Source organism: Puccinia triticina, chromosome 10A (assembly GCF_026914185.1).
Source record: "Puccinia triticina chromosome 10A, complete sequence".
Taxonomy (NCBI): Eukaryota; Fungi; Basidiomycota; class Pucciniomycetes; order Pucciniales; family Pucciniaceae; genus Puccinia; species Puccinia triticina.
Window position 1 is genome coordinate 3930115 of NC_070567.1, and position 27317 is coordinate 3957431.

A 27317-nucleotide genomic window follows, 5' to 3' on the forward strand; every position below is an offset into this window, starting at 1 on the left:
ACCAGTTTCATAATGCCCACAACCAACCCTCTGGTTGGCCTGTTCAACAGATCATTCAAAGGAGTACATGAATGTGTGCCCTCTTGATGACCGGTCAACCGGTCATCAAAGAGAAAACAACAAACTCTGGATGGCCATTTGGACAGGCCATCCAACGGACTTCACCTCTTGATGATTGGACAACCGGTCATCGAAGAGGACTTTGCACCTCTCAATGACTGGACAAGTCATCAAGAGGGACTCTACACCCTCTCAATGACTGGTCAACCGGTCATCAAGAGGGACTCTACACCCTCTCAATGGCTGGTCCGGTCATCAAGAGGGACTCTAAACCCTCTTGATTTCCGGTCAACCAGCCATCAAGAGGCCTTAGATTCCTTCTAGATTTCTGGTTGACCGGTCATCAAGAGGGAATCCACACCTCTCAATAACTGGTCCGGTCATCAAGAGGTGAAGTCCTCTTCAATTTCCGGTCAACCATTCATCAAGAGGTTACCCCACCTCTTGATGACTAGCTGACCGGACATTGAGAGGTGTAGAGTCCCTCTCAATGGCTGGTCCTGTCATCAAGAGGTGAATTCCTCTTTGATGACCGGTTTAACCAGCCATTGAGAGGGCGTAGGTTTTGATTTCTGGTTGACCAGTCATCAAGAGGGACTCTGCACCCTCTTGATGATTGACCGGTCATCAAGAGGGTGTAGAGTCCCTCTCCATGACTGGACCAGTCATCAAGAGTGTGTAGAGTCCCTCTCAATGGCTGGTCCTGTCATTGAGAGGGTGTTGAGTCCCTCTTGATGACCAGTCAACCAGTCATCAAGAGGGTGTAGAGTCCCTCTCAATGACCGGTCAACCAGTCATTGAGAGGTGCAAAGTCCTCTTTGATGACCGGTTGACCAGTCATTGAGAGGGTATAGAGTCCCTTTTGATGACTGGTCGGGTCATCAAGAGGTGTGAAGTCCTCTTCAATGAACGGTTGTCTGATCATCAAGAGGTGAAGTCCTCTGGATGGCCTGTCCAAACGGCCATCCAGAGGTTGTTGTGTTCTATTTGATGCCCGGTTGACCGGTCATCAAGAGGTTGTGTAGTACAGGCCATGGGCACATATCACCCAGAAATACAGGTCAGGACCTATATTTCTGGAATGGCAGGGGATATAAATTTTCTGCCATACAGCGTAATGAATTTTACAATATCACTGGCCGTCCCAAACACATATAAATTTGGGGTTATACCCCAAGCACCCCTGGTGATAAGTCGCGCAATTTATAACTGAATTTGGGGTGTCCAAACGGGGCCTCAATAAAAAATAGAAAATTCAACATAAAGCCTCCAAATTTTTTTTAGGCAACCTACAGTGCTGGTATCTTCAACTTTGAAACCAGATTCAACTGATTCAGCCATATTCAGCACCTTAATACCATTATATCACTTTTGACCAATATGAAGCAATGTAATGGTATTATGGTGCTGAAGATGGCTGGATAAGTTGATTCTGGGTTCACAGTTGAAGAGACCAGCACTGTAGGTTGCCTACAAAAATAAATTTGGAGGCTTTATGTTGAATTTTGTATTTTTTATTGAATTAATCAGCGATTATATCACCTATAATTATATCGGTGCCAAACGGGGCCTAAAACTTCATTAAAAAGAACAAAAAGCATTTTTACGAACTAAATAAAGCAACCCATAACGCTTCAAAAAACTAATTTCAAACTTGAAACGTTCTCTCAAACCGTTTCTAGCTGAAACATTACCAGGAACCATCTCCAAACCTGAAACGTTCTCCGGAACCGTTTCTAAACCTGAAACGCTCTGAGGAACTGTTTCTAAACCTGAAACGTTCTCTGCAGCTGGTTCAAAACATGAGACATTCTGAACCGGGTGCAAGAAACTTTTCTTGCAGCTTTGGTGTACTACATAGCATACTGACACAATCTGTTGGCGGTGTTGGCTTGACGTGCTGGTTGGATGGGTCATTCCAACGTGGCTCTGGCCCATCCTGTAACAACACGGATTGGTTAGCATGACTGATTATGTGAGAATCATGCTGATTAAACCTCAATGTTTGTTAGATTGCGATGCAGCTCAATTGGCATTGGGATTTCTCCGATGAACGTTGAGTCAATTTAGCATTTTCATTACCTATGACGTGATAGCCTTTTTGATGATTTCATTGGTTCTCTCGCTACTCCGGTGGCTTTGTTGCTCTCCTTGATTCTTCTTTCTTTCTTTTCCCATCGGGATATTCTTTGTTATAAGTTTTTCCTCACGTTATATTTTGTTATCCAAGAATCCAAACTCTCAAAATCATAAATCAAAATATAATCTACCATTCTATCATCCTTGTGACCAAAGACTCCAAATCTTATTTATCCTAAGTTTATTAAGCAAGCATCTGGCAAACTATCCTCTTGGATAGTTTCATAAGGACCCCTGCAAGCCGCTACTAGACACCCTTACGTGATACCCCGGGAATTTGCCATTTTGAAAAGGCTGTAGTTTTGATTTATTGGAGAGAACCGACTGTTTCAAACCAACTACGTCAGTATGTTCAATTTTGCAAATTTTGGCATAGTGGATTGAAACAAGTTACATAAGTAACATCTGCAGCCATTTGTGGGGGTTTTGGATAAGAAAAGTGTAAAATTGATGTTCTGGTTATCATTGCTGATATATTAGGGGGGTTCACAATTGAAATTTACAAAACTTTGGGACACATTTTAAGGTGTTTGTGAACATTGTTTAAAAAAATTGGTAAGGCCCTGTTTGGCACCAATATAATTATAGGTGATATAATCGCTGATTAATTCAATAAAAAATACAAGATTCAACATAAAGCCTCCAAATTTTTTTTGTAGGCAACCTACAGTGCTGGTCTCTTCAACTGTGAACCCAGAATCAACTTATCCGGCCATCTTCAGCACCATAATACCATTATATCACTTCATACTAGAGGCCAAGGCGGCTTTGCCGCTGCAAAATCTAGGTTTAGTTGACCCACCTTCTGTGTTTAATCTCACTACCCAACTTTATGCAGTATCAGTCCATACAGATTTATCAGACACACCAGGTTTTCACTGCATTTTTGACCCCCCTCTAGTCTACCCATCCTTTTAAGCAACCAGAGGCCAAGGCGGCTACGCCGTTGTAATTGTTACAATTTAAAATCTAGAACCCCAACCCACCTTTGCAAAAAAAAAAAAAAAAAAAAAAAATCAGAGTCTACAATTATCCACCAAGTAGTATCTGCATCACAGTTGAGAATTTCAAAAATTTACAACAAACTTTCAAATGATGATCCTTCAAAATCTGGTAATCTACAGCATGTACAGTGGGTTTTTGCTACCTTTTTGGAGAGGTAAGGAGCTCTCACCAGACTTCAAGTTATTCCTCAAAAAATATGATGGTGGAAAATAGGGCCCCGTTTGGAGCCGATATAATTGCACAATATAATCTGGAAACTTGTGACATCTGATCAAGTTTTGGCGGACCTGATCAGATGTCGCATAGGATGTCATGCAAAAAAACTCATATATTGCCTGGATTATATTGGCTCCAAACGGGGCCTAGGTCTACACACTGTGCTATTTGATATACTCACACAATTTTAGTCATATGCACTGCCAGCACAATTGGCTGGGTTAAGGTTATCCCAGTTAAACTGGGATGCACTTAACCAATTTAAACTTGGGTGATCCGAACTGATGAAATATAAATCCAAGGAACCCCCCTTGGGTTTATATTAAATTGGTTGAGATCAACCAAGTTTAAATTGGTTGAGTGCATCCCAGTTAAACTGGGATGACTTCAACCCAGCCAAACATGCTGGCAGTGATGCTGTTTCTCCAGTATCATGACTCAATTGAATTGAAAAATGACCATTTGAGTGGAAGGATGCATGAAATGTGGAGTTCCTTCTCAAGAATTCAAATAGAAATCAAGTAAATCTTTACAGGAACAATAAGGGCTCAGTTCCCCATACAATTCACCCTGATACAAAGTTCAATGTATTTGTTTTTGAGAGTGAGAAAAATTTCATCCATGCTCTGAACCCCAGTAGCATGGCTAGCTTGCAAGCCAACACTCAAGTTAGAGGAGAAACACTAAACATGGGATATACAAAAGTGTACTGATAAAAGCCTGTGTTGAAGTTTGCAGGATACTTTTGCCTTTGACTTTTATTTTAAAAGGGCAGCATTGATTTCACATTTATGCAAGTTTGAAAACTGGCTGATGATTCCATAGGGCAAGTTCTGGGGGCAACAATGGCGAAGTTTGGCAAGGGGTTGAGAGCTTGTGGGGAGTCAAGATTGAGATGGGGATGGTTGAGAGCTGGGCCGGGCCGGGGAGGAGGAAGATGGGCCGGGTAGTTTTGAGAGGGTCACGAGTAGACGATGGGTTGGAGGGAGGGGTGGATAGACAGAGAGAGGATGAGGCGAAGCAGGCCGGGATTTCGGGTTCTAGCGGGTCGAGCGTATGATGGCGACAGAGGGATGGAGAGGAGGAGGAGGAGGAGGACGGTGACGAGAGCGAGTCGGAGGAGGCGGAGAATGAGTTGGTGGGCAGGGGTGTCAACCAGGGTAAGAGCTGATCGTCGGTGCTGAGGGTGCTGGGCAGGGCGGGCATGTGGGCGAGTGTGGGGGTATTGTTGTTGCCCTTGTCGGCAGGATCGGCGGCAGCGGCAGAGTGGCTGAGGAGAAGCATGGCAGGGTTGGCTGAGAGGCTTCGGGGATGGTTGGCCATTGTCGCTCGGGTGGAGGGAGCGAGGCGATATGGGTTAGAGAGGCATCTTAAGAAGCAGGCGGCGCTGGGGCACAGGGTTTGGCGCAACACCGGGCCCAGATTGGTTGCAAAGACCTGTGCCAAAAACACGAAACACATGAGCAACTGAGTGACATCTCTTGGATGCAGGAAAGAGAAGGTGAGGGTGAGACCTTTCCATCATGGCCACCGAAAAGCACCCAATTACGTTTGTCAAAGAAACAAAACGGATGGCTGACGCCGGCATGGATGAAGCGATCTTTGGCAGGGAGGCAAATGAGCAGTCGCAATGTCCTCCCCAGCGCCTTGGCGCATAATACTTGTTGATTGGCCATCCCAGCCCGACAAGAGCAACGAACACGCCCAGCAAGACCATCCGATGGCGAGGGTGCTGCTTAGCGGCGGTCAGAGGAGTGTATGATCTGGTCAGATTATGCAACGGTTGGTTTGTGCGCGCGCCTAAATACTTATGTCTTATGTATCAGGTGCTGTTGCCTGCAATGGCCAGCGTGGCACTTGATATTGTTGTTTGTACTTGGAGGCTTGGTGATAGCCTGGTGTTGAAATGGGGTACCAGGGTCGAGGCGTCGAGTTGGAGAGGAGCAGTCGGGCAGGCATGTCGGGTCCAAATGGCTATTTAAGGTGAAGCCTGATGTAGTATTGTTTGCCGCAGGCACCCTCTGCCGCTGTAATTCCAGCGTGCGGTTTGTCCTCACCCCCCTCCGCTGTTGCACTTGCACAGTTTGAGGGGCAAAGAGTGGGCCCCCCACTGGTCAGCAGCCTTTGCTGCGGGCCGGGGGCCTTCACGTCCATCCCTTTTGACCTGTGCGCTTGACGCGGGCTGGGGGTTGAGCCTGTGGACACAGCACTTCTGCTGATGTTGGAGGGCTAGGTTGTGATTTTTGCTTTTGTTATATGTATTGTTTGAGGAATAGTTGTGATTTTTGGATTGATTTTCTGTACAATGGGGAAACCCTTGATTTTTTTTTCTTTCTCATTTGGTGTATTTATTTACAGGGGGAACCCTTGATATTTTTTTTAGGATTCTGGAAAAACTGTGTCTTTAATAAACTTGGATTGGTCAAAAGTGATATAATGGTATTATGGTGCTGAAGATGGCTGAATCAGTTGAATCTGATTTCAAAGTTGAAGAGACCAGCACTTTAGGTTGCCTACAAAAAAAATTTGGAGGCTTTATGTTGAATTTTGTATTTTTTATTGAATTAATCAGCAATTATATCACCTATAATTATATTGGTGCCAAACGGGGCCTAAGTTGTACTGATTGATCTGTGTCACCTGCTACTGTGTAGTTTCCCAAAATTTTAAAATTTTGTTCATAAAGGCCTTAAATTTGCCTCCAAAGTTTAGTATAATTAAGGTATTCAAAGTTGAAACCATAAAATTTTCAATACATAAAATCATAAAATCATAAAACTTCCAAGTGATGATTTCATATGTACCATTATAGAAATGTTGCTGTAATTTGAGTGTTTGGGTGGTACATATTTTTTTCAGCTCAGAATTTTATGAATTTATGGTGTTATGATTTTATGCAAGTCAACTTTGAACACCCTAAATTCAATCGTGAACCCCCCTATTGATTAAAATCAACAAAAAATCACTGTTAGAAGCCTTTCAGACCTTCCTCAACCCTTGTAATGTAACATGTGAGCAGGAGAGAACAGGGAAGAACTAATATGTGTGCACACTATTATGGTGTTCAAAGTTGGTTTGCATAATTTTATGCATGCATATTCATAAATCATAAAATCATAAAAATATTTTGGTGAGGAAATTTTGTATTACATAACCAGACAGTCATATCCCCTCCAAAAAATATTTTATGATTTTATGATTTACGGATGTACTTTGCGCACTGCGAAAAACTCGTTGCGCACTGCAGGGGGCGTCCACTCGACGTCCCGGCCACAGTGCGCGGAAGCTCAAAACGCTTTGCGCACTGCAGAAAATAAACCATGAAATTCTCATTTTTTTTTCTGCCAGCCGGCAGAGGGGATCTTTCTTGCCCCTCCTCCATTTTCTTGGGGTATTTGGACCCCCCAGCATGACATAAAAAAAGGATGATAAAAAAATACAAAAAATGAGCGGAGCGCCTCCCCGGGTCGCACCCCCCGGGGATTTTTAACCTGCTAAAAAGCCATGGATTGGGTACCCAGCCCCTCGAAAACAGAGTTCAAGGGGCAGAAGTACATACCCCATGACTTCGCCGTGCGGATGGCCGGCACAGGCTGGTCCCGGAGCGGAGTACATGCATACTCCCCCGATGACCGGCCAGCACGCACGTGGAGTGCAAATCACCGGTCATTGAGGGGATTACGTACTCCTCTCAATGACCGGAACGGTCCCGCTTATTGAGAGGAGTAAACACATCTCTCAATGACCGGAACGGTCCCGGTTATCGAGAGGATTAAATACACCACTCGATGACCGGAACGAACCCGGGCATTGAGAAAATAATCATCTTGATGACCGAGTCTGCTGCGGTCACCAAGTAGAGAAACACTCCCTCAATGACCGGAGCGAACTGTTCAAGGAGAGGATTGATGAATGGTTCGCTCCGGTCATTGAGAGGAGCACTTAATCCCCTCAATGAATGGAACGGACCCGGCCATCAAGAGGAGGAACACTCTCGATGACCGGGTCTGTTTCAGTCGTTGAGAGGAGCAGTGTTTACTCCTCTCGATGACCGTGACCGGGTCTGTTCCAGTCGTCAAGAGGAGCAGTGTTTACTCCTCTTGATGACCGTGACCGGGTCTGTTCCAGTCGTCAAGAGGAGTAAACACTCCCCTTGACGACTGGAACAGACCCGGTCATCGAGAGTGTTCCTCCTCTTGATGTCCCGGTCCGTTCCGTTCATCGAGGGGATCAATTGCTCTTGATGACCGGGACTGTTCCGGTCATTGAGCGGAATGCTTAGTCTCTCGATGACCGGGACTGTTCCGGTCATCGAGAGGTGTGTTTACTCCTCTCAATAAGCGGGACCGTTCCGGTCATCGAGAGGAGTACGTAATCCCCTTGATGACCGGTGATTTGCACTCCACGTGCGTGCTGGCCGGTCATTGGGGGAGTGTGCATGTACTCCGCTCCGGGACCAGCCTGTGCCGGCCATCCGCACGGCGAAGTCATGGGGTATGTACTTCTGCCCCTCGAACTCTGTTTTTGAGGGGCTGGGTACCCGATCCATGGCTTTTTAGCAGGTTAAGAATCCCCGGGGGGTGCGCCCCGGGGAGGCGCTCCGCTTATTTTTTGTATTTTTTTATCATCCTTTTTTTATGTCATGCTGGGGGGTCCGAATACCCCAAGAAAATGGAGGAGGGGAAAGAAAAATCCCCTCTGCCGGCTGGCAGAAAAAAAAATGAGAATTTCAAGCTTTTCATTTGCAGTGCGCGAAGCATTTTGAGCTTTCGCGCACTGTGGCCGGGACAATCGAGTGGACGCCCCCTGCAGTGCGCGACAAGTTTTTCGCAGTGCGCGAAGTACATCTGATGATTTATGCATGCATAAAATTATGCAAACCAACTTTGAACACCATATATGTTTGCACCTTTAAGCACAAAAACAAATTGAAACAAAACACATAAGTATGTCATTTTTTCCCTGGGAAGGGAAGACCAGATTGAAAGAGGGTACGTCAGTATGTCCCAGAAGAAAAAATTCACAGGACTGTCCATTTGAAACAAGTTTCACAGGTTTACGTAAGTATCATTTTTGCCAAAAAAATCATTTTGAAACAATTTACATAAGGGTGTCTAGTACACGGCGGGGGTGCTTCCTGGCCCGCGCGTTTGTGGAGACAACGGGATCACCAGCTCTGTGAAATCCACGTGGATTTCACTGCTCCCCCCGTCGTCTCCACCCTCCCGTGGAAAATGCGTGGAGACGACGGGCGTCTCCACCCGCCTGGGATTTCCACGTCAAGAATGACGAGGATTTCACGGCCGCCTGTGGGATTGTGGTGGATCCCACAAGAACATTGACGGGAATTCCTCGTCGCTTCCTTTAATGAGGAATCCACGGCATGACAATGCAAATGGTGAGCATTAGGGCTATTTTGGTGACAGCCGCTGCGGTTCAAATCTCCGGCCCGCCTTGTTGATGCTGATGACCCAGGGCAACAGGGGACTTGGTCCCTGAGATCCCACTGCTCCGACCATCCCATCTGCAGCCAACAGCAACTCCACCTCCCATATTTGATAGCTGATGATGATGGCGCAGCTGCTCATCACCACCCTCAAACGACACCACCAGCACTTCTCTCCCGCCCGTCCAGGCCTCGCTAGCAGTCCCCTCCGCACCCTGACCAGCACATTGTCTTCGCGGAACACAATGTCTGCCCCGATTACGCTGACTACCATCAACGGCACGCCCGGCGCCTCCAAGGCTATCGGCCCGTATTGTGAGGCTCTTTCTGGTATTGTGAGGCTCTTTCTGTGCGACGGCTGCTTGCCCATTTGCATTATCTGATAAAGCGCTCCTCCTTGTCTGATCCTCATAGCCCAGGCCGTCGTCACCTCGAACGGCCTCATTTACTCTAGCGGCTCAATCCCGTTGGACCCGAGCACGATGAAAGTCATCCATCCCACCAATGTGGAGCTCCAGACTGTCAGTGTCCATCCCGCTCCCCCTCCCCTCTAACCGCCACCCAGGACCTGACTGCAAAAAAACCGCCCCTCTCCGGATTCTCTCCCGCAGGTCGCCCGTTTGCCTCTGTTGCGGTATCCCTCCCCTCAGAGGAAGAGGTGGAGGTGACATTGCTGAGCAGAGCCCAGGAGGCCCCCGAGGAAAAAGACAAAAATTTTGTCGCAGACACCTTCTGAATCTGCTGTTTTTTTGATTAGTTTTATTTTTATATTTATGTTTATGATTTTGCTTTGATGGCCACTTGTATGCAATGCAGCATGTGGTACCCTGGTGGTACCACATTCTGCAATATTTTACCCGCGGATTTGATCCGCTCCGCCCCCCCCCCCCCTGGGTCACCTCCCCGGAGCACAGGACCACTGTTGGTGGTCCCCACGGGAAGCTGAGGCGCATGGTGCACGAGTCATCAGCTCAGGATAGCATCCCATGGGCTCAACCCGCCCGTGGGTATCACGGTGAATCCACGGGGAGTCCACGGCTGAAGGACCCGTGATCCACCCGTGGGCCCGACCTTCACGTCGGGATCACAGGGAATCCACGGGGATTCCATGCGGAGCCAAAAGCTGCCGTGGAATCCACAGGTGATCCTCCCGGTGGTGACCCCGTGATTCCCTGGACCTCCAGCCGCTGGTCCGACCTCGCGCGCGGCTACCACGTGGAGTCCTTGTGGATTCCGCGTGATTTCCCCGTGGATGGACTCCCCGGGTGTAGGGGCTTGCCGGGGTCCTGTTTCAGTATAGCAAACTGTTTAATAGGCCAGGCTTCACACATCCCCGGCATCGACCCGTCTGCGCTGTGAAACGCAGGGAAGCGGGATAAATTCCGGGTGTACTGCACCTGACTTAACTAAGCCTCCCGGGACTGGGGGTGCGGAGCACCCCGATGCAAAGCATCTCCCATTCGCAATGGGAGGCTTATGAGTTATTGGCTTTTTTCCGCGTGAGAGCTTCAGGAAATTTGTGGCTTTTGGCCAACTTTTTGAATCAAATTTACATTACATTACACAGCGCGCACTCATTGTGAGTCAGCGAGCTGAAGTACACGGGATAGCTGAGCATCTCAGCTTCAATGTAGTGTCACTTTTGTGATATCTACACTTGAAGGAGAGTGTTGCCCTTGCTCAGCAGTCAAGGTGGATGGATGATGGAGCTCTGTATTTAAATTGAGTCCAAATGGATCTTCTCGGAATTTGCATACACACTTCTGGCCGAACACAAAAAAATCACAAACTTCAAAGGGGGATGGAAGGAATTTGTGAAGGGGGAAAAAGTGGTGATTGACACCAAAAGAAAGAGAAAAATCAGGCCTTTAATCTGGCACCACAGGCAATAGGAATACACAAGGAGAAGACCCCTGAAAGGGGAGTGGGAAAAAACTCCCACCAAAACACTGAAAGCTCTCAAGCCAAATTCTTGGCTTTACCTGCAAGTCCCTCCTTCGGAGGTCGCGCGAGGGCGCTTTGCGCCAGCCCAGGCTGTACCAGGGCCCTCTGAAGCGAGGGACTTGTGATAAGTCAGCACTGCACATGGTTATTACTTGTTTTGGCTTGCCAGCGGCAGTTTCAGCTCAGGATCTATGATTGTACACGGTCACGGAGGACAGATGATGTTGGAGCATCGTGTTTCAAGATCATCAGACCAGTGGGACTTGAAACTGGCCCAACTCATGTCCAGACTCGCTGTGCAGGAGCCTGGTCATCATAGTCCCGGCCGGACCCCACTGGCCAAGCGGAGCAAAAAGATATAAAAGGACCTGTCGCCCACATCCACCCCCTCTGACTTACCAACGCAAACAAGCTGCTTCCAGGCAGCAGCCAGTGGACTCCTACCATTGTGATCATTCCACACTCTTTTACTTCCACATCCGGCTCATCTTCTACTTTTGCTCCCCCGCAATCTGGACCTGAGGAATTGGTCTTTTGGGTACATTATAACCCAACATTTGATATACTTGTTCCGTCACAACTAACATGTGGTCTTCTTATCCAGTGTTTGTTTTCCTACCGACACCTTATACTGAGACGCACGATTTTGACCCCAGTCAGCACAATGACAGATCCCTCCATGTAGTTGGTACCATTGTTAACGCCTCTACGTCCGCCAGAATTTTCAACCTGGCAGCGCGACAGATCATGTTTTTCCGATTCTCGGTTGTTGCTCTGGTTTGCAGCATCACCCACGTCTGGGGGATGAATAGCTTCGTTCCGATCAAAGATGTCGGGGATGTCGGTGACATCGATCGGACCGGTCGACTTCCATTCATGATGATCAGCCCTTACGACAAATCAGATCTCGACGTTTATTATTCGATTTCAAGGCCGACCCACCTAAGTCAAAACGTAAGGCACACAAGATTGAACAAGGACGATGTGCTTCGCACCTTGGAGGATCAACAAGAGGTCGATGCTGCCAAGATACTTCGGGAACTACCGCGCGGTTGGCACATGGTGGTGGATCGAGACTTCTACTCTAGAGCACATTGGGATCATTGGCGTCGACAGTTCGTCATAAGCGAGACTGTAACTCGAAAAATGGCCGACCTGATCAATACGCTCTGTACTCGCAAACTCGACGACCGGCCATCCATCACAATCGTTCCCTTCGAGAACCATGTACACATCCAGTATCCGGTGATCACCTCAGATCAGGAAATAGAAAGCTACATACTACGAAAGGATGTGCAAACCGAACGGTTTATCACCGCGTTGTCTCACGCGAAACCCCGTGATACCGAACTCGAGGGCCAAATCCTGTCGGCCAGCCGTTGGAACACAGGAAAATATGATCCTTCAATACTAGATCCATCTTCACCCTTCAAACGATGGTTGCATCGAGACCCCAGGACGGAATTTCAAGAGATAATCAAAGATGGAGAGGCAAAAGCAATCCAGCAAGCATTCGCGCATATGGGAGGTTTTCCTGATCTTCCTGGGGTCCCTGTTTACATAGGGTCCGCAGCTCGTGAATTTTAGCAAGCGCGACTTCCCTGTTGTTAGCAACACATTTTCTTTGTTGCTGTATTCCATCAAGAAAAGCCCATTTTTTCCAAGATTTCATTCTTACCCAGAAAGCTCGCCTTCGCGTATGATGGTTATACTCTAGTGAGACGTACTGCTATAACCTGTGCAAGTTAGTTTCAGAGAGGATCTCTGACGTGCGGGAGAAAAGTCCAAGCTGCATAATAGGGCCTTGATGAACCTCGTGTGCTTGCAACCTCTTGCAACTTGCCTTCCAATCTTTTGAATTCATTTTGAAGGTCTAATTTCACACAAGCGGTTCGCCTTGAGGGCCTGAGATAACCGCGCCCTTGTGAAGCAGATGTTTCAAGTTAAGTTTTGAAGGAAAGCTAATTTTCAGCGTTTGTGTAAGGTAGTCTAGTTGTGGTAGTTGGAGTATAAACTTAACGGGAGACTTTATTCATCAGCGGATGAATTGTATGTTCTGGCACAACGCATTTCCCTTTCTGATCCCTCTGGCCCGGGGGAAGGACGTCGCAAGCTACACAGTCCTACCCCCGCGGTCAGGCTTAGAACCCAATTGAAAAGATAGAATCTCTCTCTCAGCTCTAAACGGTCGACTTGGAGGGCTAAGATTGGCACTCAGCCACCTGCAATGGAGTAGCAAAGGGCCCGTCAAACAAGCGAGACCTCTCTGGCGGAGAGAAATCGCTATAGGTGTAGACATCGACATCATCAAATTAAAGTCTCTCGGCTCCCTACATATTTGACTATTTCCTTCATCGCGACTTCATCATAGCCAGTCCAGCATGTGATCGAAGCTTGGGCGAGACATGTCCCCTTCACGACAAGAAGGCAATATGCGGATTTGATGATAAGCCTTCATCCACATAGAGACACAGCTCGGCTGTTTGCTTACTAGACGCCGGTGAATCGCGCACGTTTCCCCGCGGGGTGGCAGGCGCCAGCTTCCCTTGCGGGCCTCGGCCAATATACATGACTTCTCCAACTAGGGAGAGTGCTTCAATCGATTTACGCGCCATGTCATTCATCATCCCCCTTCTCGCCAAGGATGGCCGCTTGGCTCCGCTTGGTCATCGCGACTTGCCAGCTTTGCCGACGTTTTTTTGGCAGTAACCTCTTCCTTATCCAGCCCACTGGGCGGCGTATTCGCGCGCAGAATGAGCCTGGCCCACCGGCTTTCCGACGCGGTGTTAGGTATCGACATGCCCGCCGAGTTGCGTTGAAAGTTTTTGCGACTGTATCCGCTGCTATCCCGATCACCACGATTGAGCAGGCAGACAATTGGTATATATAAGTGATGGCCAGGTCTCCTCTTCATCTTCACCCAAGCACCTCCCACGAAAATCTTCAACGACGCAACTGCAATCACCATTCCTCACCAAAACCGACTCGAACCTGTCAAAACAGTAACTTATCCGGCCCTTTCTATTTAACTTTCGAACCTATCGCAAAATGAAGTTCACCATTTGCATTGCTGCCCTTGCCTTTGCAAGCGGTAAGCTACCTGTTTCCCGTATCTCTGTAACCATGACGAGAAACTTGACTGACAGACAATTATTCCCGATACCTTTCATTCGCATGCCACTCCAGGTGCCCTCGCTGCCGAAGCCGATGCAAACAAAGGGTAAGCTCCACCCTCATTCTAGTGCAGCGCAATTGCTGAACCAATACCGTTTTTGAATTCCGTGTTGCAGTGCCGCCGCTGCCGGCCAAGCTGCCCCAGCAGGCCAAGCCGCTCCTGCCGGCCAAGCTGCTCCAGCCGGACAAGCAGCTCATGCCGCTGGTGCCGCCGGACAGTTCTACCCCTATGGAGGTGGCCCTTACGGGAACTTTTACGGCGGCTACCCTTACGGTCCCTATGGCGGCTACCCATACGGTGGATACCCATACGGTCCTTACGGTTAGTAAGATCCTCTTCCGATCGCTCTTTCTTATGTCACTGACGCGCTCCTGTTTATTCAACCTTAAACCAATAAATCTAGGCTACCGATTTTAAAGATAGAAGCTGTCCCACTTGATTTACTGCACGGATTAAAACCGTTGCTTATATCTAAGTAACGATTAATCATAATTACTCACCCTATTTTACTCCATCCTGCAATCAAGTTTCCCAGTGATTATATTTTACGTCCTTGCTGTTTGGCGCAAAGCCTCTTTGCTGGAGAGATTATATTGTGCTTACCATTCAAATCACGTTCGACGTGGTTGTATTTGTGCATTTCTACGGCGCGCACATTTCTGCTGGCTGTCCTGTTCTTTGGTATATCCGTGAAAACTGGGTAATCAAACTGGCTTGATGGTGGCATCATCTCTACGCACGCTCGATGAGAACAAGGTACTGGAAAATCGGTGTGAGATGTGCGCTACGTCGTCAGCAATGCCAACATTTATCCCACATTGGCTTCAGGGCCCGAGTCGATCTCGTCGATTGAACTGCCTTCACGGGTAGGTTAAATTTCATTTTTCTCTGTGGCGTGATCAAGTCCATGGAATTGAAATAATTCAAGTAGTTACGCAATAATTTTTTTGATTGTTTCTGCGGGGATGATGTTATTTGCAGTTGGCCCAGCTCTGGTCAATCAGGCAATCGACTGGATGTCATGTATTATCCTTGCAATTGAAAAGTAGATGAGAACAGACAGGTGGAAAGGAAAAGCTCATCGAGCGCGCAATGGAAGAATAGATGAAAGCCGATTGGCGGAAAACAAAAACTCATGATCAAGCACAAGTGAAGTATTTCCCTGGAATAACGACCGGGCAGCCACGAACATCGTTTGAAAGATCGCAGTCGAAGCTTTATTTTTGAGGCAGAAAGTTATAATTGTAAAAATGGTCTCAGAACTAGACTGAACAATGCTGAGAATTGACAACATGACTTACGGGTTCTGACAACATCGAATGCAAGCCCGCTTGGCCGAGGGTTCAATCAATTGAACATAGGCATGGTATCTGTGTAAGTAAGTCGTATTTCATGAGGAAAATCAATGCTCGTTAAAACGTCACTTGCAAAAGGCACCAACTTACGGGGAGCAGAAGCTGTTAGCAGGGTTACCCCGGCCGCCCTCCCCACCGTTTGAGTCGTATTGACCACCGTCGTCGTCTGGCCTGAGTCTGAATCAGAAAAGCAAACCATGAAGTCAAATCATTATCAGTAACGGGATGAAAAATAGTTTTGTTTGAAGTTAAGTTCATATGCGTGGTGAGAGGAAAGGCTTACCGATCGCAGCTGTTGACATTGATGCATCCCGTCATCTATTTTAGTCCATAAAAGCCAGGTCGTAAGTTTATTGTAGTCTCGAAAGGAAATTTAACAAATCAACCTGGATGACTCCATCCTTTGGCCGTGAAACTTCAACATCCGTCCAAAAAGGGCCATTGAAGACTCCGGCGGAAGGAGAGGTTTTGCGATCGGGATTTTGGCACCAGACTGCTTCACCGCCAGGCTTTTCGGAGTCCCCAATTGTGGTGAACGGTTCCTTTGGAACGACCAAGCAGAAATCATCCCTCGAATTGATTTTGACTTGCAAAGCTTCATCCTGCTGTATTGATTGAGATGTTGCGAGGAAAAAAACAAGAAGTAGGAAATGTTGGCATATCACATTCATTTTTGCTGGGACGTATTCAATGACAATTGAGTGCTTGAAACAATGCAAACAAAGTGTTCAAGTGATTAATTAGTTATTTTGAACTCAAGTTTTGGCAAATTCATAGATTCAGATCAATCCCACTCACATCAGTTTCACGGACGTTGATTAGAATGAAATTCAGATAATAGCTGTTGCAGCGGGGGGATTGTTTCTGTTAAATTGTTCTTGTATATAAGGGATGAAAGTAACGGGAATGTCTGCAAGTAGCAAGAATGATTGATGTGGCAGCTGTCGATGGAAGCTCAGGGTGTGGGATCTTTATAGCTTTGGACGTTGGATGGATGGGCATAGTGATTCGCAAGGGTGTCGTGATGGCCGGTGGGGCATACAATCCACAAAGAGGCTAGCAATTTTCCCTGCCTCCCGGTCTCCATATGAAACTTTCGCGTTCAGGCAGAAGACATTCAGTAACAGGACAGTCGAGGCTGTGACTTGGTGGAAGTTGGTCAAGGCGAGATGGTCTGAGAACCGAAAGGCACTGCACAACGTACATATCAAAATAATCATGCACACTTGAAACACAGTACTGCTGAAGTGTGATCTGGGCGCGTTGCGCTTGAAGTAGACTAGCGGGCGGAGCAGTGCAGTCAAATTGAAACAGGCCGGTGCCCAATCACGCGGTCACCCTCGTCTCAGTGTGTCGAGGTACATAAAGGATCTCTCCACCCAGAATCCATATCGCCCATCTCAGATTCCGCTGCTATGTGGAGGAGTGATGATGGGAACAAAGGAGAATTTGCTCAGCCGGAGTCGCCGAGCTGAGATTTTCTAGCAGACCTACCACACATGGTTCTCCGCCTCCGTCCCAGCATCCAAATGGAAAAACACCGCACGCGCTGCTGGCAAACAACGCGCTTGATGGCTTCCTGTCAAATCTTGGACTCCTGATTATTTCAGTGCGGAGAGTACACAGCTTGCTTACATAGCCTTGAATCCGACTCCGGATGCGTTCGCGGACTGCCAGACCGGCCGTAAGGGCCAACAGAACATGTGTTCAAGCACTTGTACTTTACATATTTACAAACTTGTTTCGGCTAGATCGAGAAATCTTGCAAGGCAGGCCATTGACAAAGATTTTTAGTCTGATGAATTCTTTTCCATCGAAACATATTTCAGTACGCGCTGCAGTGCTACATCGTCACTTCGTCTTGGTTTGGTTTTCGGTTTTGTGTCAATTAAAAGCAACAAAGCCTTATACATGGCAATGCAAAGCATCCTTCTGCCAATGTCAAATGAAGCAATCCTTTTCTTACTTTATAGGATCTTCAGTATGAATTGAAAAAATTGTGGGCATGAGATAGAATAAGCCTGAGGTTGAATGATCACTCTGAATGGAGTCAATCTAAATTAGAAATTCCACCCATCAGATTTTTACACACTTGCACTCAAAGATGGATAAAAGCTCAAACTAATCTTGGGGAACAGAATTAGCAGCAGTAGCAAGTATTTACTCGAAGTCATAGTTTTCCTGTCCAAGCCTGTCCAAGCCTGTTAAATCTTTGGTTTTGTAATTACTTTCATCAAAAAGGAATCCACGTGGTTTTTGGGTGGCCTTAGAAGAAGAGCTCTCAGGGTTAGAAGTTGGAATAGACATAGCTCTGATTATTAGTGTAAAAATTTCAGGCCGTCATATAGTATCACCCAGACGTCCGGTCATTAAAGACTGTAATTGGCGCGAAGGGTGAGCTAATCATGAACCACAATTGAAGTATTTTCCTGGAATGACGACAGGACAGCCTGCAAGGGGGTCCTTCGAAAGATCGCAGTCGGAGCTTCATTTTTGACGCGGTTTTAGAGGTGGAAATTGAATCATAGAAAGCACTTTAGAACTAGAGGAAACAGTTCCGTATGTACAAGCAAAACAACTCACGAGTTTTGGCAACACCGAATACAAGCCCGCTTGGCCAAGGGTTCAATCAATTCCACATACGCACGGTAGCTGTGTAAATAATTTGCATTCCATGGCAGAAATCAATTCCAAAGAAAAAGCCTCCCTTGATGCTTATGTACTCCAACTTACGGATCGCAGAAGCTGTTGGCGGGGTTCCCTTGGCCACCGCTCCGACCGTCTGAGTAATATCGACCACCATCATCATTCGGCTTGAGTCTGGACCAGGAAAGGAAACCATGAGATCAAATCAGCATTAGTAATACGGGTTAGAGATGGCTCGCCAAGTTAGATTTCTTGGGTATGGTGAAATCAAAGGCTAACCGATTAGAACTGTTGACATCGATGCATCCGGTCATCTGTTAACGCATAATTAGAACAAGGTAAGACATCATGCTACACTCGAAAGAAATTGGACAATCGAACCTGGATAACTCCAGCCTTGGGCCGAGAAATTTCAACATCGGACCAAAATGGGCTATTGAAGATTCCAGCAGAAGGAGAGGTTTTTGCACTGGGACTTTGACACCAGACGGCCTGACCCCCTGGCTTTTCAGAGTCCACAATCTTGGTGTAAGGGGCCTTAGGAACGACCAAACAGAAATCATCTTTCGTGTTGATTTTGACTTTCAGAGGTTCATCCTGCTGTATTGATAGTGATATTGCGAGCAAGCAAACAAAGGGTAAAAAACGTTGGCAATAAATCCAATCCATATTTCTGGTTTTCCATTACAATTAAATGGTTGCATCAGATGGAAAAAAATGATTAGTCATGTTGAACGCAAGCTCGGACAATTCGTAATATTAGCGCTTACTCACAAAACTTGCGGCGGGAATTCTTCCAGTATACAGATAGATATAAAGCTTTTGTGACGATTTTCTCTCTCTTTGTTAGATTGCTTCTTGCAGGGTTGAAAGTAAGTTCAAGGTGCGTGGGTATGGGTGGCACGCCGGGTTTTTGAGGGATATGGGAGCCTGGTACCCAGGTACGAGAACGTGGGTGTTTTTCTTCAGAGGTTGAGACCGGGTGGTTAAACTAATCTACACGGGCGCAATGATTGATTTATAAACCTTCTGCATTCAGGCAGAAAGAACCCATTGCGGAGGACAGTCGGAGCAGGGATCTGGAGAGTCAGGGAGAGATGATGTCAGAACCAAAATGGGATTGTATAACACATCGAAAGAATATGTAAAAAAATATGTGCTCCGCAAATGACATCAGTTATGTACTACAAACACCTTGAAGTCAGATCCGGGCGCGGGTGGTATTATAGTCGGGGAAAAGGGTTGATCGGACTTCATTCTAGCCTGCTTGAACGCTGGAGGAGCGGTGTCACAAGGAACACCCAATGTCCTCCAATGTCGCAGCATTGTACTCTTTATTGAGTGGTGAGATAGCACTACGGGCGGGAAAATGGCCTTGGCAAAGAGCTCCAGCCTGCGACGAAAGATGGAACAGGATCTGAGACCTAGTTTTTTGGGGCAAATGGGCTGCTCACTCCGCTCTGTACATTTGAAAACGGAACAGGGTTATCAGCATCAACAAGCAACGACAACCAGAAACAGGTAGAAAAGGGGTTCACAGTGGGGTGCGACCAACGATGACTCCGTGTACGATTTCATGGAGCAGTCGACAAAGTGAAGTCTGGATCATTGAGAGTTTCTGTGTGACGGATGCCGCGGGATCCGAGCCCGGATAACGCTCTTGTCACGCGAACGGACAATGTAACCGTCGGGTCAGGGGTTTCTCAGCACTCCTTCCGGTTTGCTTTTGTTCGTCTCCCACCTCACCCTGATTCCTACAAAACCATGGCAGATCCGAGCTCTCCACCTTCCCCCAAGATCGATGTATCGCAAGTACCAGACACCGGAGAAGCGGGACCATTTGACAACACGATCACTATTTCTCAGCAACCCGTCGAACATTCATCAGACACCCCTCAGCCAACAAAACGTGCAAGCTCGACCGAGGAAATTCCTGTCGATACAGAACTAATAAGGTCTCCTGAGAAGCGTGCTCGTGAAAACGATGAGCAGGACAAGCTGGATAATCGGCCACTCAAGATCAAAGCCCCCAGTTCTCAAAGTCCTAAACCTCGTAAACCATCTGAAACTCAAAGTCCTAAATCTCGCAAACCATTTGAAACACAAACCGCTGCACCTAGCGGCCCATCTCAAAGCACAAAAACCAATGAGCCAGAAACCACAAAAAATGAAGACTTAGATTCCCAATCGCTTGGAAACTTGACTTGCGCAATCTGTCTCAGCGCGCCTTCGCCCGCAGTCGTCACAAAGTAAGAGCAAACAACACCGTAGATCTCAAGTTTGATTGAAGGAAGAGAAACTCATGCTTTCTTTGTTTGTCTGTTTTTGTGGGACTCTTTTGATGCAATTCCGATTGGACTCAAACCGAACGACGACAGATGTGGACATGTGACGTGTGGTGAATGTTTAGCATCCTCAATTGTCTCTCAAAACAACAGCTCATTTGGCGGACTTCCGCCGTTTTTACAACCAGCTGCAAACCAAATTAACAATGGAAAGTGAGTCAAACAATCTCCTAGTCCTCATCAATCCTGATCTTATCTCCCTCTCTCTTATGCTCTTCCTTTTCTCGTTTCTCCCCAGGTGCCCGGTTTGTCGGGCCTCCTTACTTGGCGGATGGGGCACCGCCATGAGAGGAGCGATCTTGAAAATGGGCAAAGCATCTTCATGAGCGGCCTCAAACCGCTATACCCATTTTGAAACTCATTCCTTTGTGAACAATGTCACTCCTAACTGTAGATTACATCACGCTTTTATATTTGAGCTCCCAATCATCCCCAACATCATCTCGGGCTTCTTTCCTCTTCATGTAACTAGCCTTTCTTGGTAATTGACATTATTTGTGTTTGTGGACTCATGTTGCGGCGCACGTGGAATTTCGGCCGCCATTCTCAACTAATCACATCAGGAAAATCGGTTCGTCGGGGTCGTTGCTACCACACGGACACTTTGGCAACTCACTTTCTCCCTTTTCAGTGTTGAAGCCCAGGGAAAAAAAGAGAAGAAAAGAAGGAACAGCAAGATATGGAATAACAAATGCAGAGCTTGTAGAGGTATTCGAGATCTCATAAAAATAGCTGAGCTCATCCGCACATCATTTTTTACCTGATAAAAACCTGAAGGATCCTTATTGCAAGTCAGAACCAGCCGCACGTCCAATTCTGTCTAATGTCACCTTACGTACCTGAGCTTAGGCTGATATCATTTCAGGAAACAACGGCGCCGAAACTTAACGACTATGACGATGAAGAGGAAAGCCTTCACGGCATGTTGTCAAGCGGTCTTTTTCTCTCTTCAGAATCACATGGACATCTATCCGCAGGGCGATTTCCGACGCGTCCGGGTCAGACGATCCGGCTCCAGTCCAGAGACTCTTCTACAACAACACTGTTGAAAGACCCTACATGCAGAGAGTGCGGTATTTTTTCAAAAATTGTACGACATCGCACCATCGAAGCACTATTTGGGGAAAGACACTTGGTTGCAAAACGTGTTTTTTGGGTACAGAGGTGCGTCTCCACCAGCTCCTAGATTGCTATGCTGATGGTAAGGTCAATAGGTATGTACATAAGCATAACGCGAAGTCGGCGTCGGTGAAGCCAAACCTGATGTGAGTACCAAATCAGTTACAAGTTTCAATATATAAGGGCACCCACCTCTGTTTTCGGTCCTACCATGTTAAGTTTATGACCACGTTTAGGACGTTCTGGCTTTCTCCCGACGGAAAATTTTACTAGACTCGAGCAGGAGATTTTGGAAGACCCCTGGAAACACTAAAATCGGATACATCGTCTGGCTGCCCATAGATATTAGCAAAAATGCTTCATTTTGGCCTTGGCGTCTGCATACTGACTCCCATCTATCTCGAGACCCTATGGATGATTTGTGACGCTTCAGAACACTTATCACGTGAGCCTTTTGACCTTAACCTACCGGCTTCTGTCGATATCGACCTGCCGGCGTCTCTCAATCACAAGCTGCCCTTGTCCATTGACTCCAGCTTTCCGCGGTCTGTTGATCTCGACGAGCGGCTTGTTTATCCCCAGAGTGATCCAGCTCCCGGCAATGTATTCTCCGACACATCTATTGAAGCGCAAGACTTCACTCAGATGAACGTTGGCACTTCAATTTTACCAAGCCATCGGAGCTCTCAAGAGCAGTCATTATGCTGTGAAACTGGAAGAATTGACCAGTCTCCAAATGCCCCACTTCTTCCCAATTCATTCTCTTACCCTTCCGACCGGGAGCCACTGATACAGCTTTGCGGAAGCCATCCAATTGTTTCGATAGGGGGCTCAAAATATCCCCCAGGAACTTCCCAGGATACCGATTTTTTACCTTGTTTCCAAGATAGCCTGGAAAAAAGAAAACTACAACGTCACCCGCGTGCGGGTCTGATAGATGAAGGAATCGTCAAAAAGGAGTCAATTGATGTGCATACACGAATATCGCCCTTGCAAACGGAGAACAATGAATCACAATCTTTCAAAAAAGTAGGAGAAGCAAGCGTAAATTGTTTGAAGCGCCCTAGAACCCTCTTAGACCAAGCCGCAGTAGATCATAAAGCTTCGCATATGGCCATCAAGGTTAAATTAGAGCTTGATCAGCTCGAAGGCAAATCATTCAAGAAAACTGCTTGGCCTTCAACTTATTGTAAAATACAGGGTTCATCCATCCAGAAAGAACCATCAAAGATTACAGGACTACATCCAATTACGAAAACCAAGAATCAGATGCAGATGCTCAGAAATAAAATTGATAGAGATTTACTCACAGAGACCTTAAATAAAAGTAACCCGATTCCTTCAGAATTTCACAATGCTGCTTTGTTGGAAAGACACAGATATATGGATGTGCAAGGGGCTCCCCAAGTAGGTTCTAACAACATCAATATACTACCTCAGAAGAAAAATCTAGAGCTGGTTGATATACTCCGTTTTGATGAGGATGTCTTCCTTGGAAATCTGAAGAACAACTTATCTACACAACATCAAACCAGATTGAGACCATTAGCATCATTTGTGATATCAATATCTGCAAAAAATCAACCTGAGCTGACACCAGTATATTTCTACAGCACTTTCTGTCATTTTACTACAATTCTACCAACTTTACAAGAAGATATAGATACAGGACTTATCAAACCAAGTCTATCTACCTCATCATCACCAAGGCCATATGCTACGTTTGACAAGTTGATTGCCCAGAAGTCTCTCTGGTTTCAATTTTGGAATGAAAAAACTGGAATGAATCTTGAACACATTGAATTTAAGGGGACAAATCTTCAAACACGGATGAGAGCTAAAGCCAAATTTACTATGCTTTTATTTTACATTGATACCATTAGTACTATCCTCTGGAAATATCATCAAAATAAATCAGAGTTTTCTAACAACAATAATTCACTCCTTAAACTAGCCATGAATATAATATATGAAGTTGATGCAAGCCAGTTTGAATCTTATAGTTTAAGAAGAAAACCATGTGGAAAGAACCATTTGAAACCTCCCAATACAGAGAAAAAATATTTCAGTCTTCCTAAGTTAATCTGGGATTGGATAACAACTTGTATCACTAGATATGGTAACAAAAAACTGTCTGATATCTTACTCTACAATGGAGATGGTTATTTTAACTCTATGACTCAAAGGGGATTCCATAAAGTTTGCTTTTACTCAATTGATCAATTGAACCATAGATTGTCTACATATTATAAACAATAATCAATTTATAACACCAAATTTCAAGTGCATCATTTGAAACATGTCTTTCCACCAGGAAAAAAAAATAGTCACTTGATGACAAGTGACATCATGCCAGCTCCAGCGGGCTACCCACCATCTACCCACCATCTACCCACCATCTAACCAGTTTAAGAATTTCCACAGGAGATCCTCAGTTTTTGCTGGGCACCACTGATCCCCATTTCTGGTCAGCTGATACTCAGCTTTAGCTCCCAGCTTATGCTCAGCTTTGGTGCCCAGCTCATGCTCAGCTTTGTTGCCCAGATCAAAACCAGTCCTGGCCCAGCTTATTTTCAGCTTTATTCCAGTCATGGCTCAGCTTAGACTCAGATTAGGACTATCATTGGCCCAGCCAATGCTCAGCTTTGGACCAGTATTGGCTCAGCTGATTTTCAGCTTTGGATAAATCTTGGCCCAGCCAATGCTCAGATTCTGAGTCTGACCGCTCCTGTAACAGCTTATGCTCATCTGTGGACCAGCCTTGGCTCAGCTGTGGACCAACCTTGGCTAAGACAATGCTCAGCTGTGGACCAGCCTTGGCTCAGCTGATGCTCAGCTGTGGAACAGCCTTGGCTCAGGTGATATTAATCTTTTGAATAGTCTCAAAAAATCTGATGCTCAGCTTTGGAACAGCCTTGGCTCAGCCAATGCTCAGCTTTGTACCAGCATTGGCTCAGCCGATGCTCAGCTTTTGAAATTTTTTGGCCCAGCTGGTGTTAATCTTTGGAACAGTATTGTCCCAGCTGATCCTAAGCTCTGCACAAGCCTTTTCCAAGATGATGCTCAGCTTTGGACCATTGTTGGCTAAGCTGATGCTCAGATTTGGAATATTCTTGGTCCAGCTGACACTTGGATTTGTTTCAGGCTTGGAATATCCAATGCTCAGCTGTGGCCCAGGCTCAGCCAATGCTCAGCTTTGGCCCAGGCTCAGTCAATGCCTACTGCTCAGCTTATGATGAGCATCAGCTGTTCCTGGGAAAAAATTAGGATCAGCTGACTGTGCCACATTGAGTGCTCTGGTGCAGTCCTGCAAGCTCTACAAGTGCTGGTGGAGCAGACTTGGAGCAGCGCTGGAGTAGCTCTGGAGCAGAAACCAAAGCTGCATCATGTCACTTGCCATCAAGTGACTATTGTAATCCAATTCTAAAGAAAAGTAAATCTGTTATTCTGCTTCTGTAGATTGAGAGAATTTTAGTGATTGTAATTAGTTCTAAGCAGCTTTTTTTCAAAGATAGTGTCAATGCAAAATAGAAGCAAAGTTGATATTTTCTTAGCTCTTCTCGTTCATGTGTTGATATTTTGTGTTGTTTCTGTTTCTGTATGCTTTCAATCTGTCTTCTATTTGATGCAAGGTGTGAAAATGTTTTATCTAAATAGCTCAGGCAAGCAGATGGAGGAGGACTCTTTTATCATTCTTGCAAAATGTTTTCATGCTGGCCTGACAAGTCCTACTAATACTCTCTTCCTGAAGACTCTCTGGTTTTGATTTTGGGAAAAAAGAACTGGAATAAAACTTGAAAAGGTTGAATTCCAGGGTCCAAACTTTCACACACAGAGAAGAGCTAAGAAAATATCAACTTTGCTTCTATTTTGCATTGACACTATCTTTGAAAAAAAGCTGCTTAGAACTAATTACAATCACTAAAATTCTCTCAATCTACAGAAGCAGAATAACAGATTTACTTTTCTTCAGAATTGGATTACAAATTTGATTAGTAGACATGGTAGCAAGCTTATTCAAAAATGGAGATGGTTATTTTAATTTGATGACTCCAACTTACAGGGGATTCCATTAAATTTGCTGTTATTCAATTGATTCATTGAACCATTGATTGTTTACTTATTTTAAAGCCATATAAACTTAGCATTTCACAAGGTGAAACCTGTGCAAGTAGATACATTACATAAAATAAAGCTTTTAGGATATGATATTTTGTTTAATTCATAGACTGCAATCACCTCATGTTTCTTTGTAAAATTTTATTACAGCATTTCTTTTCAGGATTTCAGGGCAATTCTTGAGGGGGTCTGAGATTGGACCAAGCAGCCATAAACAGATTGTTTTTACAATGAGAGCAGCTCAGAATTGATGATTTTATTTTATTGGAGATAGACTTAAGGAGCCCCTGCCCGCCCCTCAGAAGAGGGATTGATTAAATTCGCAGCCTCATCAGAGGGCAAAAAAGAAAAATTGGCACCCGGGTGGTTTTGGATGCCGCCCGTGGCCCGAGTCCCGGGGTGCCTGCAGCCTTAAAAGGACATGACCAGTTGGCCAGACAGGAAGGGCACAGGATTGTATGAAAGATGATGGAGAATGTGAGCAGAATAACGGACAAAATAACATTTCTTTCTTTCTTGCCACCGTGACAGCCACGGTGACAGCCACCATGACATCCAATGTGACAGCCAACACATGAGCTTTCACGGCCGAGCGAAGTGGAAGTCGCCCGCCAGCCTGAGTTTTCCTGGCCATCTTCGGTCTTCTGCAACAGCAACGACTCCCATGTTCCCCTCGAGGCTCCAAGCGACATTCCACCAGATCCTCGCCCAGGGAACGTGCCGATGAAGCCGACTCGAGCGCCGCCGATTCCCCGACGGCCCCGGGCCCATCCTCTGTCGACCATCGATCACAGGACCCTTGCTCGTCTTCAGCACCCCTCCTTCTCCACCTGCGCTTGTCGTCGTCAGGAAAACCATTACAGAACCCTCGGACTCACAAAGGTCCGTTGGCTCTCCTCTCCTCTGGCCCCAGCTTGGTGCTGATTGGGCTTAAAACCATGGAACCCCAGGAAGCCTCGGCCCGACAGATCAAATCGAACTTCTATGAGGTACGATCCAACCCCCACTTTGCCCGCCAATCCTCTCGAGACTATCCGCGGCCACTGACATTCAGATCTGGCTTCTCCCGGCACAGCTTTCGAGAACGCACCATCCGGATATGAATCCCAGCGGGGCCAGCTCGGCCGAGCGGTTCAAGAAGATCTCCGAGGCCTACAGCGTGCTATCGGATCCGGCGCAGCGGAAGCGATACGACGAGACACTGAGTGCCTCGGGCGTGTCGGGGGCGGGCGATCCGGGGACGACGTATGCCGGCATGACGGCGGAGTACGGCTCACGGAATGCGGAGCGGCGGGCGAATGCGAACTACGCCTGGTCCACGCGAGCCTCCCGGGCAGGGCCAAGAGCTGACCCCCGCGCCCGGAGATCAGACCCGCTCAGATCGGCCCAGCAGGCCGGCGACTTCTCCGCTTCTCTCGACCGCTTCGAACGTCTCGCCCGTCGCCGGAAACCTCCCTCCGCCTCCGCCTCCGCTATCCCTGATGACCCATGGTCCGACCCCCTCCACAACCCCTCTCCAACTCGTCCTAGACCCAAAGCATCTCCCGCTCAGCAAGCTGCTCAGATGGCCCTCATGCTCTCCTTGATTTTTTGGGTTGGCAGCAAACTTCAACTGTAACTCTCGTCCGCCGGCTCCCTTCACTCCTGTACTTACTATCTAGAAGCACTATCATGGTAATCATCCCATTGAAAATTGTAAAAGAGAGTTTTTAAACATATTTCCAACCTTGCGAACCATCGTTGTTTGC

At 46.6% G+C, this 27317-nt stretch overlaps 5 protein-coding genes across 5 annotated transcripts; 3 read left to right on the forward strand and 2 right to left on the reverse strand.

Moving 5' to 3' along the window:
- Positions 1-1663: 1663 nt before the first annotated feature.
- On the reverse strand, positions 1664-5096 carry PtA15_10A376 (uncharacterized protein; the record flags this gene model as incomplete). The annotated part of the gene is made up of 3 exons (XM_053160544.1): positions 1664-1670; positions 4577-4857; positions 4935-5096. The coding sequence occupies 3 exons, from the start codon at positions 5094-5096 to the stop codon at positions 1664-1666; spliced, it is 450 nt and encodes a 149-aa protein (XP_053024508.1).
- Positions 5097-13858: 8762 nt separating this feature from the next.
- Positions 13859-14402, forward strand: PtA15_10A377 (uncharacterized protein; the record flags this gene model as incomplete). The annotated part of the gene is made up of 4 exons (XM_053160545.1): positions 13859-13901; positions 13997-14030; positions 14101-14306; positions 14389-14402. 4 exons carry the CDS (start codon positions 13859-13861, stop codon positions 14400-14402), a joined length of 297 nt encoding a protein of 98 aa, XP_053024509.1.
- Positions 14403-15124: 722 nt separating this feature from the next.
- PtA15_10A378 (uncharacterized protein) lies at positions 15125-18655 on the reverse strand (the record flags this gene model as incomplete). The annotated part of the gene is made up of 11 exons (XM_053160546.1): positions 15125-15200; positions 15287-15355; positions 15431-15517; positions 15624-15658; positions 15727-16044; positions 16139-16181; positions 17505-17651; positions 17924-17992; positions 18074-18160; positions 18266-18300; positions 18368-18655. 11 exons carry the CDS (start codon positions 18653-18655, stop codon positions 15125-15127), a joined length of 1254 nt encoding a protein of 417 aa, XP_053024510.1.
- Positions 18656-19750: 1095 nt separating this feature from the next.
- PtA15_10A379 (uncharacterized protein) lies at positions 19751-20657 on the forward strand (the record flags this gene model as incomplete). Its single annotated transcript, XM_053160547.1, has 3 exons — positions 19751-20235; positions 20365-20484; positions 20570-20657. The coding sequence occupies 3 exons, from the start codon at positions 19751-19753 to the stop codon at positions 20655-20657; spliced, it is 693 nt and encodes a 230-aa protein (XP_053024511.1).
- A 5635-nt stretch (positions 20658-26292) lies between these two features.
- Positions 26293-27187, forward strand: PtA15_10A380 (uncharacterized protein; the record flags this gene model as incomplete). Its single annotated transcript, XM_053160549.1, has 3 exons — positions 26293-26451; positions 26520-26558; positions 26645-27187. The coding sequence occupies 3 exons, from the start codon at positions 26293-26295 to the stop codon at positions 27185-27187; spliced, it is 741 nt and encodes a 246-aa protein (XP_053024512.1).
- Between the last annotated feature and the right edge of the window lie 130 nt (positions 27188-27317).